General features: G+C 51.3%; 1 protein-coding gene across 2 annotated transcripts in view; it reads right to left on the reverse strand.

Annotated features, from left to right (window-relative positions):
• Positions 1–15004, reverse strand: part of USP32 (ubiquitin specific peptidase 32) — a 1504025-nt gene that overhangs the window by 231127 nt on the left and 1257894 nt on the right. For both annotated transcript variants that reach the window (XM_086954917.1, XM_086954918.1), the window contains exon 30: positions 13821–14012. In XM_086954917.1, coding sequence (XP_086811043.1) covers positions 13821–14012 — 192 coding nt within the window. The remainder of the gene's footprint in view (positions 1–13820; positions 14013–15004) is intronic.

Below are 15004 nucleotides of genomic sequence, written 5' to 3' on the forward strand. Positions count from 1 at the left end.
CCTAGATGGAAGGGAGTTACCACCTTAGGCAGAAAAGCAGCCCTGGTCCTGAGTACCATTCGTTCAGCATGAATGGTCAAGAAAGGGGGCCTTGAACTAAGAGCTTGAAGCTCACTTACCCTCCTTGCTGAGGTAATTGTAATAAGGAAGACCGTTTTAAAAGACAACAGTCTTAAGGGACACTTGTGCAAAGGTTCAAAAGGTGAACCCATCAAGAAAGTAAGTACAAGGTTCAAGTCCCATTGAGGCACAATAAAGGGAGTACGAGGAAATGTATTTGTAAGACCCTCTGGAAACCTTAAAACAATAGGAGATTTAAATAAGGACGGCTGATCCGGCAGGCAAAGGAATGCCGACAAAGCCGAAAGATAACCTTTCACTGTAGCAACAGCAAACCCTTGCTGAGCCAAAGAAAGCGCAAACTGAAAAATGTCAGACAATCGAGCATTTAAAGGGTCAATGGACTTCTCCCACACCTAGAGACAAATTTTGACCACCTATAGGAGTAGATAGATTTGGTGGGATGACTCCTGGCTGATAAGATGACATCCATCACATGTGGGAGAGAGGTTGCCCCGTTCAATCTCCGGGCATGAAGGTGTAAGGTCTGGAGGTGGGTGTGTAGAACCTGCCCCTCCATCTGAGAGAGGAGATCTGCACTGAGAGGGAGACGGAGCGGCAGGCACGGGGAGAGGTGGAGAAGATCTGTGTTCCACTCCCTTCTTTGCCAATCTGGGACGATCAATATGACTTGGGCCCAGTCTTGGCGAATCTTCCTCAGAACCTGAGGAATCAAGGGTATGGGGGGAAACGCGTAAAGGAGAATTGAGTCCCAACTTAACTGAAACGCGTCCCCCAAAGTTCCCTGCATCGGATACTGGAGACTGCAGAATGACGGGCAGTGAGCATTCTCGCGAGTGGCAACAGGTCCACCCGAGGAGTCCCCCACGTCCGAAAGACGCGACGAATCACCTCCGGATGAAGCCTCCACTCGTGGTCGGCTGAGAACTGCGGACTGAGACTGTCTGCACGCACGTTCAGAACCCCGGCCAGATTTGCCACCAGACAAATTCGATGGTCTTGAACTCAAGACCAGAGACGCAGAGCCTCTCTGCAAAGGCACCGCGACCCCAATCCTCCCTGCTTGTTGACATACCACATCGCAGTAGTGTTGTCCGTCAGGACTTGAACTGACTGACCGCGAAGGGAAAGGAGGAAGGTCTTGAGCGCCAAACGTATCGGCCGCAATTCCAGAAGGTTGATGTGAAACAACCTTTTCTCTGGAGACCAAAGATCCTTGACCTCTAGATCCCCCAGATGAGCACCCCACCCTAGAGAGGATGCATCCGTTATCACAGTGGCCACCGATGGAGGCAGTTGAAAGGGCTTTCCTTGAGACAGATTACCTTTCACGCCCCACCAAGTCAGATCCGCCGCAGCTTCTCTGGAGATCCTCACAGACTCCCTGAGATCTCCATTGTGCTGATACAACTGCCTGCGGAGGCACCACTGGAGTGCCCTCATGTGCGAGCGTGCCTGGTAGACCATCAGAATGCAGGAAGCCATCATACCGAGCAGACGAAGGACCTTCAGGACTGGAACGACCGCTCCATTGTAAAATAAAGGAATCATATCCTGTATGTCGCGAATCCTTTGAGGTGGAGGGAATGCCCGACACACAGTTGTATCCAGTACAGCACCTATGAACAGATTGCGCTGGGAGGGCACCAGGTTAGATTTGGGTACATTTATCGCAAATCCCAACCTGTACAACAATTGAGTTGTGCATTGCAGATGATGCAGCACCTTCTCGAAAGGGAAGAGCATACCCACTCTCCACGAGATTGAGAACCCAAAGGTCCGATGTGACTGATTCCCAATCCCTCAGAAAATAGGTAAGCCGACCCCCAACATGGCCTGCATGATCCGGAATGGCAGATCTAGGGCTGCTTTGCGGATGTTGGAGGGGGGTGGGAAGAGGAGGAGGAGGAGGAGGAGGAAGCTTGACGTCCTCGAGGACGAGCTCTCTGTCTTCCCCTGTAAGATTTGTACAGCGGATTTTGCTGCTGCTGTTGCTGTTGTGACTGCTTGTAGGCACGAAAGGAGGACCTTCCGAATCCCCTATACCTTTTGCCTACTGATCCCCTGGATTGCAAACCCAAGGATCTGGCCGTAGCTCTGCTGTCCTTGAATCTCTCAAACGCACCATCAGCCTTTTTCCCGAAAAGGCCCAAACCATCAAAGGCTAAATCCATTAAGGCAGCCTGGACATCTGTAGAGAATTCGGAGGACTTCAACCAAGCCGCCCTTCTGGAGGCAACTGAAGATCCTATTACTCTCGCTACCGAGTCAGCAGTGTCTAACCCACTTTGAATGACCTGCCGAGCAGCAGCCGGAGTGTCAACCAGAACCTCATTAAAGTTTTTTCTATCTTCCTCTGGAATGTTAGGAGCCAGCTGTTTGACAGAATCCATCAAAGCATGGATATAACGAGCCAAGAGACATGTAGCATTTGTCGAATTGAGAGCCATACTCGCAGATGAAAAGATTTTCTTTGCAGCTTGATCCTGTTTTTTAGGTCTCGGCTTAGAGACACGCGAAGCGCGTTCTCGGCAGAGAACTATAGCAATCGTTTCAGCCGACAAAGGGAGACAAGAGCTGGGCACGCGCCCAGCATTCTGAATGGGAGCGGGAGCAACAAAAGCTGGCCACGGGCGGATTTGGTCGTGCGCACGCTCACGGCGCCAGCGTCTCTGCCGCGTGCCGATGACTGCTCTCTTCCTGGCTGGCTTCACGGAAGGCAGCATGCTTGTCTCTTGTTTGGCTTCGGCAGCCCCCGAGGATGTCTCCATGATGCCTGAGGTGTGGTCCCTCCCGCAGTGCCCGAACGCCATGAGCCTCGGTGTCCTCCAGCACCTCCCGTGTTCCGCTCCCCCCTCCGGCGCCCCAGTCCATGCGGCTGAGCCCAGCCGGCGCAGCCGACATGGACAGTAGCACCATCAGCAAAGCCCAGCCCAGGGCTGGCTCAACCGGGCCCTCGGGGGAAACTAAACCCAAGAGCGGTGAGTAGATACTTGGGCGTGTGTGTGTGGCTGGGTTGGGTGCTGGAGAATTCCTCTGGGCTGTGAGATTTGTGCATAAACATTGACGTGGGACACTCGCAGAACCTGGGTACTGGTGGGTGTGTTTGGACCTGGATACTGGTGGGTGTGTTTGGATCGCAGATAATATGGGTTGTGGGTCAGTGGATCGCAGATAATAGGTCTGTAGGTCAGTGGATCGCAGATAATAGGTCTGTGGGTCAGTGGATCACAGATAATAGGTCTGTGGGTCAGTGGATCACAGATAATAGGGGGTGTGGACCGCAGAGTATAGGGTATGAAGCCCCGCAGTGGTCAGGTGTAGTTTAGGCTGCTGAACGCTATCAAGAAGGGTACATGAGGCGTGTAGGGTTTGGGATGCACAGTAACTTTTCAGCTACAAGTTATACATACAATTATCTGAAGTTGTAAACTTTTTTTTCGGATAAGGTTCACCCGCTTCCCTGTATTTAAGGCGGTGGGAGTATGGGGGCGCTTGCCTTTCAAATTCTCGATTATGTAACACAGCTGTTGTTCCTTGAGCATTTGTTTTCATTTAACTTGACAATGAAAATGTATATTTTTAGGCCACTCGGACGATACTATGGAAGTGTTGTGGGAAATCCAATTTTGTATATATATTGACAATTACATTTTTAAAATACGATTTGATGAGATATTATGAAGTTATTGCTGTTTTAGCAATTAAATGCATTATTATATATTTATTTGTTAAATCGAAAATAAACATTTTATAATAAAAATAATTTGCAGTATTCCGACATATCTGAGGCTGACTTTACTTTACACCCATCTCCACTCACCAATTGCCAACACCACTTGAGCACACAACCTTCACACTTCACATTCCACAGCATTATCCTCTCATACACTTTAACACATGGCAGTTGAATTTAACATGTTTTATTCAATTTGAAACCAGCATCTGCAATCTAATAGGTCTCGCATTTACGTGAGTTTGAGCTATTGGCATTGTAAATGACAATGACTTATTTATATTCTGGTTTTTAAAACATAAATAAGACAGCCACTTACAATGTCAAAAGCTTAAACTAAAGGTAAACTAAAGGTTAGACTTTGACCCTTCTATGATGTTTACCAATCACTTAAGAGATCAGTCCTCACTGCACTTTTAATCACATGAAATAATTTACAAAGTGTCTCTAAACCAAAACGCCAGTACTCCCCTGTAGAAGTAAAACTTAAATCAAGATCACAGGAAAGTGTCACACCCACCTTCTAGTTCTTTTAGTGTCCTAAGACTTAATCACACTAATTAAAATGCTCTGCAGTTTTGATACAGAATACCGAGTAAACAATCGTGATTATTGCATACAAGCTCATACATGAGTCTAAACAATTAAGTGTAGAACAACGCACTTGCATAGTAGGGCTGCTCTTTACACTGCCTCCCAACTGAATACAAAGAAACGATGTAAAGTTAAACTGAAACAAACTGTATAGTAGCAGAGTTGTAACGTACTTGACGCTGCAATGCCCTCCTTTACCATTGTAAAATTCCGCATTAATGGATTCCCAGCCGGGACACTTTTAGTATCCCTCAAAGTCCTAAACGTAACTGCTCATAGTCCTATGCTTTAGCTAGGCCTTTCTTTCTTACCAAGGACAGTTGTCCTTCACAGGGCGCACCAAAGGACATAGGGCATTCACCAGTCACACCACAGCACACCAGTCTCAGCAAGTGCTGGCTGCAGTGCATTCTCGGCTTCAGCTATCCACTGCCAGCATCGGCCTGCCACATAACCTCAAACTCCACAGTATCACTTTTTACACAGACAGCTGTTGAACACTGCCTAAACCTACGACTTAAACACTGTAACATGATCCCATCTGTCATTAAACCGTACACACCAGGAGGATCAGCCCATGTGTACACAAAGGGCCCATTTAGGAAACCAGTCTTCTTTGTTTCCCTTTGGAAAGATCTCAATTTATATTCACTTAAACTACGACCCAACCACAGCCCCTTACTTGCAGGATTCTTAAAGGTAACACCCCATTATCTGTGCTATTTAACCCCGTGCATGACATCTCTGTGAACTTTCACCTCACTGTCACCTCTCACTGTGTTGTAGTTCATTATTTGTGTGGATTACACCCATCTGTTATGGATCGCCACTTTGCAGTCCTGCCTCACAAGAATACACCAGTGGATTCCTTCTGCTTTTCAGAAACTAGAATTACCTCACTTAAACCGTGGCTCATTCGTGCTTCTTCACTAGGCAGTGCACCACTTGCAAGCGCCCCAAGCCGCTCTAAATCTCAGCCTCCGTGTCCAGAGCGACATATTAGAGGTGCAGACATATTAGAGGTGCATTAAGTATGCTTTTTTGGAAAAAAGAAGAAAGATTAATGTATTCATACCACAGAATAGGTTTTGTTTGCCATGTCATGCATGCATTAGTACTTTCAGACATTAGTGGGGACAGTACTACCATCTAATTATTTCACCTCTTATTTTGCTAAAAGGGCATCGCACTTCATTATCATTAGGGTAAAGGAAATCTGACGGCGTTACCCTTTGGCTGGCCACATGCTTATACCATGGCTACCAACGATGATCATATAATGTACTACCTATGCTGCACCACATTCAAACGACTCATAAGCATATAAGAACATCTTAAAATAGCCCCGGGTCCGCATTTAACCAAAGCAAATATGCTACCAGTAAAAATGAAATGAAAAAAAAAGCAAGACCAATTTTTCACTCGATGCCTAGAACTTTTACTTACATTTAGGTGCGGGGTGGGGCACTCTTTACGGAGATGTATTTGCTAGGTTAAAACAGCGCATGTCTCTTCCCCCCCCTCACCCTCACCCTCACACTCACCCCGTCACCCTAACACCCCCTCACCCTCACACACGCTCATTCGCCCTTACAGCCTCACACCCCTCTCACCCTCACCCTCGAACACCACTGCATCACTCAGGGACACCGCCACATCACTCAGGGACACCGCCACATCACTCGGGCACACCGCCACATCACTCGGGGACACCGCCACAATATTCGGGGACACCGCCACAATATTCGGGGGCACCGCCACAATATTCGGGGACACCGCCACAATATTCGGGGACACCGCCACAATATTCGGGGACACCGCCACAATATTCGGGGACACCGCCACAATATTCGGGCGCATCGCGCGGGGGCACCACCACATCGCGCGGGGGCACCACCACATCGCGCGGGGGCACCACCACATCGCGCGGGGGCACCACCACATCGCGCGGGGGCACCACCACATCGCGCGGGGGCACCACCACATCGCGCGGGGGCACCACCACATCGCGCGGGGGCACCACCACATCGCGCGGGGGCACCACCACATCGCGCGGGGGCACCACCACATCGCGCGGGGGCACCACCACATCGCGCGGGGGCACCACCACATCGCGCGGGGGCACCACCACATCGCGCGGGGGCACCACCACATCACTCGGGGGCACCACCACATCACTCGGGGGCACCACCACATCACTCAGGGACATCACCACATCACTCAGGGACATCACCACATCACTCGGGGACACCACCACATCACTCGGGGACACCAACACATCACTCGGGGACACCAACACATCACTCGGGGACACCAACACATCACTCGGTGACACCACCACATCACTGAGGAGCACCACCACATCACTGAGGAGCACCACCACATCACTCAGGGACACCACCACATCACTTGGGGACACCACCACTCATCAGTAGGGGACACGACCACCGCATCCCTCGGAGACACCACCACATCACTCAGGGACACCACCACTCATCACTCGGGGACACCACCACATCACTCGGGGACACCACCACATCACTGAGGAGCACCACCACATCACTGAGGAGCACCACCAATCACTCTGGGACACCACCACATCACTCGGGGACACCACCACATCACTCGGGGACACCACCACTCATCACTCGGGGACACCACCACTCATCAGTCGGGGACACGACCACCACATCCCTTGGGGACACCACCACATCACTCGGGGACACCACCACATCACTCGGGGACACCACCACATCACTCGGGGACACCACCACATCACTGAGGAGACCACCACATCACTGAGGAGCACCACCGCATCACTGAGGAGCACCACCGCATCACTGAGGAGCACCACCGCATCACTCTGGGACACCACCACATCACTCAGGGACACCACCATTCATCAGTCGGGGACACGACCACCACATCCCTTGGGGACATCACATTCACTCAGGGACACCAACACATCACTCAGGGACACCACCACATCACTCAGGGACACCACCACATCACTCTGGGACACCACCACTCATCACTCGGGGACACCACCACATCACTCGGGGACACCACCACATCACTCGGGGACACCACCACATCACTCGGGGACACCACCACATCACTCGGGGACACCACCACATCACTCGGGGACACCACCATTCATCAGTCGGGGACACGACCACCACATCCCTTGGGGACACCACCACATCACTCAGGGACACCAACACATCACTCAGGGACACCACCACATCACTCAGGGACACCACCACATCACTCAGGGTCACCACCACATCACTGAGGAGCACCACCACATCACTGAGGAGCACCACCACATCACTGAGGAGCACCACCACATCACTCTGGGACACCACCACATCACTCGGGGACATCGCCACTCATCAGTCGGGGACACGACCACCACATCCCTTGGGCTCACCACCACATCACTCGGGGACACCACCACATCACTCTGGGACACCACCACATCACTCTGGGACACCACCACATCACTCAGGGATAGCACCACATCACTCAGGGACACCACTCAGGGGTACCACCAAGTCACTCAGGGACACCACCTCATCACTCGGGGACACCACCACATCACTCGGGGACACCACCACATTACTCGGGGACACCACCACATCACTCGGGGACACCACCACATCATTCGGGAACACCACCACATCACTCGGCGACACCACCACATCACTTAGAGACACCACTCAGGGGTACCACCACATCACTCGGGGACACCACCACATCACTCGGGGACACCACCACATCACTCGGGGACACCACCACCACATCACTCAGAGACACCACTCAGGGGTACCACCACGTCACTCAGGGACACCACCACATCACTCGGGGACACCACCACATCACTCGGGGACGCCACCACATCACTCGGGGACACCACCACATCAGCTAACCATTCACAAACAATGTTTATATACCAATTGCAAATTTAAAAAATAATTATTGCAAAGCATTGTCATTTACAATGCCAGTAACTCAAACTTTAATGCTGCGAGACCTATTGCATTGTAAATGCTTGTTTGATTCCTTGTCCCCAGGCACCTGAGGAAAAGCACCTGCAGATTTTTTAGAGCAGGCAGCCTGTACAACCAAGCTCTCTGGCAAAGGATGCGAAGATAAAAAGTCTGGGTCACCAGGAGTCACCCTGTATCTCCTCGCAACAGCTTTAGAAACAGCAGAAGCTGTAAGAGGCCTATTCCACACTTTTAAGATTGGCTCCGTCAAAGCCTCATTGAATGGAATCATGGGCTCCACAACGGAGGATGGCGAATGGAGGACTTCAGTCAAAATGTTCGATTTGTACTCTGCAGTAGGAAGAGTTAAATTCAATAGATCCGCCGCCTTCCTGATGACTGCATGGTATGGAGTCACATCCTTAGAAGGGGCATGAGAGACAGAGGCTAAATCCCATTCAGGAGAGTGCTCCAGTCCACTAGCCTCCCTTAAATCGTCGAAGAAATCCTCAGATTCTTCTAGCTCACCCTCTTCCATCTCAGCTTCCTGGTACCTTTCCTCCAGGAGTCGCTGAGCCTCACGCCTCGACCTCTCCTTCGGGAACAGCGTTGGCAGATCCGGAATCGACTCAGACGGAGCCGGAGCCGCAGCCGGAGCTGGCGTCGAGCTCAGAGCCAGAGGACCAGGCCGCTATTCTCGAGGTCGGACCGGAGCCGGTGACATTGGCGTCGATGGCTTCGGCGGCGCCGAGAAATGCGAAGGCTGTGTCGGAGCTGGCATAAATGGCAAGAACGGCGCCGAAGCATAAGACTGGGGGACTCCCAGGTTAAACGCCATTGGACCCATGGGACCAACCGGTGCTCCAGAGGGGTACAAGGCTCTTAAATCGACTCCAGACATCGTGTTTAAAGACTGTGTAGGGGCCAGAAAAGGAGGGTACGAACCCACAGGCAGCTCTCGAGGAACCAGAGCCATCTCGACCTCTACCTCAGGTTGATGCACCGGAGTCGTCGAACCCTCTGGCAATGGAGCCTCTTCTTCCTCTCGAGTTGGTGAACGAGACGGAACCGGAGAGGATTCGACACCGGAGTCGGTGGATGCTCTGGCGACTCCATAGGCGTTTAAAAACTGTGTAGGGGCCGGGAAAGGAGGGTACAAACCCAGAGGCTGCTCTCGAGGAACCGGAGCCATCTAGACCCCTACTTCGGGTTGATACACCGGAGTCATCGAACCCTCTGGCAATGGAGCCTCTTTTTCCTCTCGAGTTGGCGACTCCATAGGCGAAGCCTCACCTTCTGGATCCAGAACTTCAGAGAAATTTCATCTTCCCAGAATGATGCCGTGATCCATGCTTCCTTTTCTTGTGCTTCTTTTTAGCCGATCTGGAAGCATGCCCCGATGACGACCTCTAGAGCGACTTCGAACGAGACCTCGACCGGGACCTCGAGCTCTTCCTGTCTTTACCTTTCATCTTGGCAACCAGGAGCTTCGCCTCTCTCTCACGAAGGGCCTTGGGATTCATCTTCTTACAGGATAGACACCCCTGGACATCATGGTCTGAACTCAGGCACCAAACGCAGTCTTCATGCGGTCCGTGATCGACATCATCTTACCGCATTCACCACATGGCTTGAATCCGGTCTTCTTCGATGACATCTCGCCAGGAAGAAGCGATACAAGAAACACGAAAACCAAGAAACAGTAACAAAGTTACTATCAAAGCTACAGAGGATCCCTCGAAAACCGTTAGCGTCGACAACGCGGAAAAAAGAGAACTGATGTCATCACGCCGACGTGGGCCTATTATGGTGTCGGTGACGTCAGCGATGCCGTGCTTCTGTGACGTCGTCCACGTCGGCGCGAAGCTACTAAAAGAATTTCCAAATGTTGCTGAAGCAGGGGGATATTCACAAGGTGAGGAATCCACTGGCAGATGTATCCATCAGAAAGTAGCGGGAATAACAACCACTCCATATTTCCTAACCGGGAACGCACTGAATGGCCCCCTTGTCCATGAGGGCCGTGACTTCCTGACAGAAAAGAGCCAAATGATCCCCCGACATGCGGTGGCACCGAGGAGGCATGGCCGGAGGGGAGGACATAAAGGGAAGCGAGTAACCATGGCCGATTATCTGCAGCACCCACGTGTCCGATGTAATTTCGCGGCAGTGGTGGAGGTGGTGGCGGCGGACCCTGCCCCCCCCCCCCCCGGTGTCAGGTGCTCCCTGAAGCTTAGAGGCAGAAGCAGCAGGGGTAAATGGGGACTGACCCGCACGCTGGTTACAAGACCCGCTCCTGCGGAATCCACGGCTGCGGCGAGGCTGCTTCTGCACAGGCTTGTTGGAGGAGCATGCCTGGGCGCCCTTGCCGTGGCCACGAAAGGAACGAAATCCAGGCGTGGCAGGGTTCTTTGTGGAAAGACCCAAAGACCTGGCCGTGGCCCGACAGTCCTTAAAGCCCTCCAGGGCATTGTCGGCCTTATCGCCAAAAAGGCGGGAGCCATCAAAGGGCATGTCCATGAGCGAGCCCTGCACATCGGGCGAGAACACGGTGAACAAAATCAGGCGTAGTGCCGCAACGCCTCAGTCGTGGAAATCACCCTGCCCAATGAATCAGCGGTGTCCAAACCACACCTGATGGCAAACTTCGCTGCATCCTTGCCCTCCGCAATTGCTTGGGAAAGGACAGCCTGAACCTCCTCAACACTGAGGCAAGACCTCGGCTACTGAATCCCACACTGCGTGGGAGTAATGGCTCAACAAGCAGACAGTGTTAACCAACCGCAACCCCAAGCTGGCTGAGGAGAAAAACCTCTTGCCAAATTGGTCTAGCCTTTTAGAGTCCTTATCCGGCGGAGCCGTGGGAAAGGCACTCTGCGATGTGGAGGCCTGAATGACCAGGCTCTCAGGCGTGGGGTGAGTGGTAAAGAAGGCAGGATCACCAGGCGCCGGGCAGCGACGCCTAGCGACATTTTTATCCACCGGTGCCCCAGAGGCCGGTCGCAAACAAGTGCCTAAGAGGACTTCGGTGAGGGCCTCACTGAAAGGGAGCAACGGCTCCGACGACGCAGACGCCGTCTGGAGCACATCCGTAAGGAGGTTGGTCATAAGGGCCACCGTAGGGAGGGCGAGATGGAGAGCCTCCGCAGCCAGACGCAGCACCACGGTGTTGGAAGCGCCCTCCTCCATAGTAGGTGGAGAAGAGGCAAACCCCGGGTCAGAAGACACATCAAGCTCACCCGCATCTTGAAAGGTCGTCCACCCAGTCCTGCTCGGTGTCACACTTCTGGGCAAGGGGGTCCTAGGAGCCTGGAGTAGAGGGAGCCGGCTGCGGCGGCAGGGCCGGAGCGAAGAGGGGGCAAGCGGCATCGGGAAAGGCGCCGAAAACAGAGCCGGTCGGGGCAGAGCCGGCGCCGTATTTCAATGCGGATCCCAGACTAGAACAAAATGGTTCGAGAACCGAGGCAGGGGTGGGGGTGGGATAAACGGCACCAAGTGCGGCCCCTGTGGCGGAGCCAGGGGCGGCGCAGGTGCCGGAGGCAAGGGCGGCGCCGGAGGCAAGGGCCAGCGGCGCTGCACCTTATGGCGCCAGGGCCGGAGCAGGCGGCGGTACTGCCGGGCCAACAGGAACTGGACACGGGACTGCGGGGCCCAAAGGCGCGCCAGCGGGAGCCCGGGGCCTAAAGAGGCGGTCCATTGAAGCAAAAAACTGTTAGATCTGTTTGGGAGTCGCCGATGGACCCGGGTATAGCGGGTAGGCCGCTGGACTCAGAGAGCGAACAAGCTTCTTCAACTTCTTTTTATGGCATCGCTTACCTAAATCTTAAGGCGAAAACTTAGATCCTGAGGAGTGACTGCTCCGGTCCCTCGAGCGGTCCCGTAAACACCCGGGGCGGCGGTGAGAGGAGTGCTGGACCTCCAGCAACTTCCAGCACTGCTCCCGCAAGGCCTTCGGGCCATGGCTCGACAGTCCTGACAGGCCCAAGAGTCATGGTCGGTCTCCAGGCAGTAGAGGCACACATCGTGGGGGTCCGCCACCAACATGTTACGGCGGCACGACCCTCAAGACTTCAAGCCGGGCATCCCTACGTGCACCAGGAGCCAAGAGGAGTTGAGAAAAGTTTCAAAAAGTAGTCAAAAAATGACTGAGGTACGTGCTCAATCCGGATCTGCACTTTCGGCGCGGAAAAAGAAAGAACTGACGTCAGCGCGCATGGGTGGTGCTTAAGTAGTCTCCGTGATATCATCTTGGCGCGTACAGCGCCAGCGACGGACGCTGAGCCACACGGCGCCACCTACTTACGTGCAGGGGTACTGCTAGGCAAAACTTTCCGGATCCAGTCTGACGCCTGGGGATATTGTAAGGTAAGGAATCAATCCCTAACGTGTCTCTTTCAGATATACCCCGAAGTTCCGACAAGGGTGATGACCCGCACAAAGTGTCTTACGCGTGTCTCTTTAGTGTGCCAGCCTTTGCCTTGTACGTAGCAACATATCTTTTATAGGGTTACCCTACATAAAAACAAACTATGGTTTTCCATACTGATACTGTTCTGTGTTTAAAATCTTGCATTTTGTATTCATTTTTTGCAATTCTAACTTCATCTATGACGTCGTCCAGAAGTTAAAACTTTATAAATTTAAAAAACTTCTGGGCCGAACCACTAGACGGCAGATTAATACACATCATGTGAATCTTGAAGAGGTTCCTGTGGAACCCTTGCATATTTTTCTGGTAACTGAGATTTTCTGCCAGTCTACGAAGTATACAACTCTTCTGCTAGCAGAAAAGGAAGGAAGTAGCCCAATGCTCTGTGACACCATGCTCCTGTAGCACTGTGGCTTTCAGTTAATCTCTCACAATAAGTATGATCTTTCTGAATCTACTGCAACTGTAAATTCAGACCAGATGCACGTATCACCGACGCAAACGCAGGCGCACAATCTCAAAAAGTCGGAACAGGTTGGAGAATGAGTTTCATCTGCTGCTACCAGAAAATGGTAGAATTTCGCCAAATCAGACTATGCAGGACTGATGAATAGACGCTGATATCTGCCTTGGGCTTTTAAAGAAGCTTTCACACCTAAAGAGTTTGAGGAAGAAATGCTTCAATGGATTTATAAAAGACAACACATTATGGGAAAAGGACGTCGCAAAACACTTCTTCAAATTTTTCATTTTCACCTCTGTGGTGAAATGAAAAAAAGGATCTGAAGTTTTCTAAACTGTTCTGCTCCTGGCCATCATTTCTGGGGGTAATGCCCTAATATGTCAAGGATTAGCAATGCTGCGACCCCATGCACTGTGTGGTGGATGTTCTTCTGAAGTGTTTCTAGTTCCAGTCTGACACGTGGTCATTCACTTCTTACAGATCGACAGGATAATATTTGAAGTAGAAAATGGAGCTGTATCCTACCAGAATGGGCGGAAGCCTCCAAAGGTCAAGTTTCTTGGTTGCCAGGCAATGAGTTTTGCACTTGGAACAATAGTACATCTCGTCCTCTCCCAATTCTTCCTCGCTGGTGAATGCCCGCAAACAACTGTCCAGGTTGATGGGCTCCGCCTGAGCGCGCCGACTCAGCTCAACACTTTCATGCTCTTCAACAATCTGAAGACAAAGAACAGAAAGCGCTATCAGTCAGACAGTATATGAAACATACTCTAGGTATGTCATTGTCCTTACAATAGTTTTATTTCCTCCATGGTGGATCACTGCCCCAGATGGAGATTTCAATATTACTAACCCACACAAAATCATTTACACAATCTTGCTAAAGAACAAAATGTCACGGGTGGTCAGATTGACAACAACAGCTGGGACCTGGGGGTCACATTTCATAAATTCTTGGGAAAGAAAAGGAGAACTAAAACGCTGCGGCGAGGAGAAGAAACGTGCAGATGACAGTGGATGTGGAAAAAAAAGACAACATACAGAAACCAGTGAAGAAAAAGAAAAAGTTACTTAATTTTAACTTCTGAAATTGTAGGCACCATTTCTTAAGTTATAAATGTTAGGATAACTGCTGTATGTATGTGAGAATCTTGAAACATTTTCTTTCTAACTTCTAAGTGTTTTTCTGGTATGGTAAATGCAGATAACCCACCGTGACTCATCTAAAGCTAGCTTTTCCAGAATCATTTGAAGAGTTACAAGACTTGCCCGTTTATGAGCCCTGCACACTATTTCCATCCAACAGAGCTGGTTAGAAGAACTCATCTGTCTTTCCTTCCAGCAGTGGCTTGCGAGCGCCACATTAACCAGCCTATCTCATTATGAATGAATGAATGATAGCATTTATAAAGCGCAGGTTTGGCGCTAGGGGTGGGTGTCGGAGGAGTGTGGTCTCCAATGTCGCTGTGGATTATATAAGAGGAAGGGCCAGACTATCTGGAACTGTGAAAATCCAGGTTTTCGATTTTTTCTTAAAGATAGATTCAGTCTGTGTTAGTCTCAAGTACGTAGGTAAACAGCTCCAGGCTTTTGTCCCTAGTACAGCCATGGATTTTCCTCCTCTGGACTTCACACGGAAATGGAGGAGTACAAGCCGATTTTCCTTATGGGATCTCAAGGTGCGAGCAGGTACATAGACTTTCAATCAG

The sequence above is a fragment of the Lissotriton vulgaris genome, chromosome 2_1 (assembly GCF_964263255.1).
Source record: "Lissotriton vulgaris chromosome 2_1, aLisVul1.2, whole genome shotgun sequence".
In the NCBI taxonomy this organism is placed as follows: Eukaryota; Metazoa; Chordata; class Amphibia; order Caudata; family Salamandridae; genus Lissotriton; species Lissotriton vulgaris.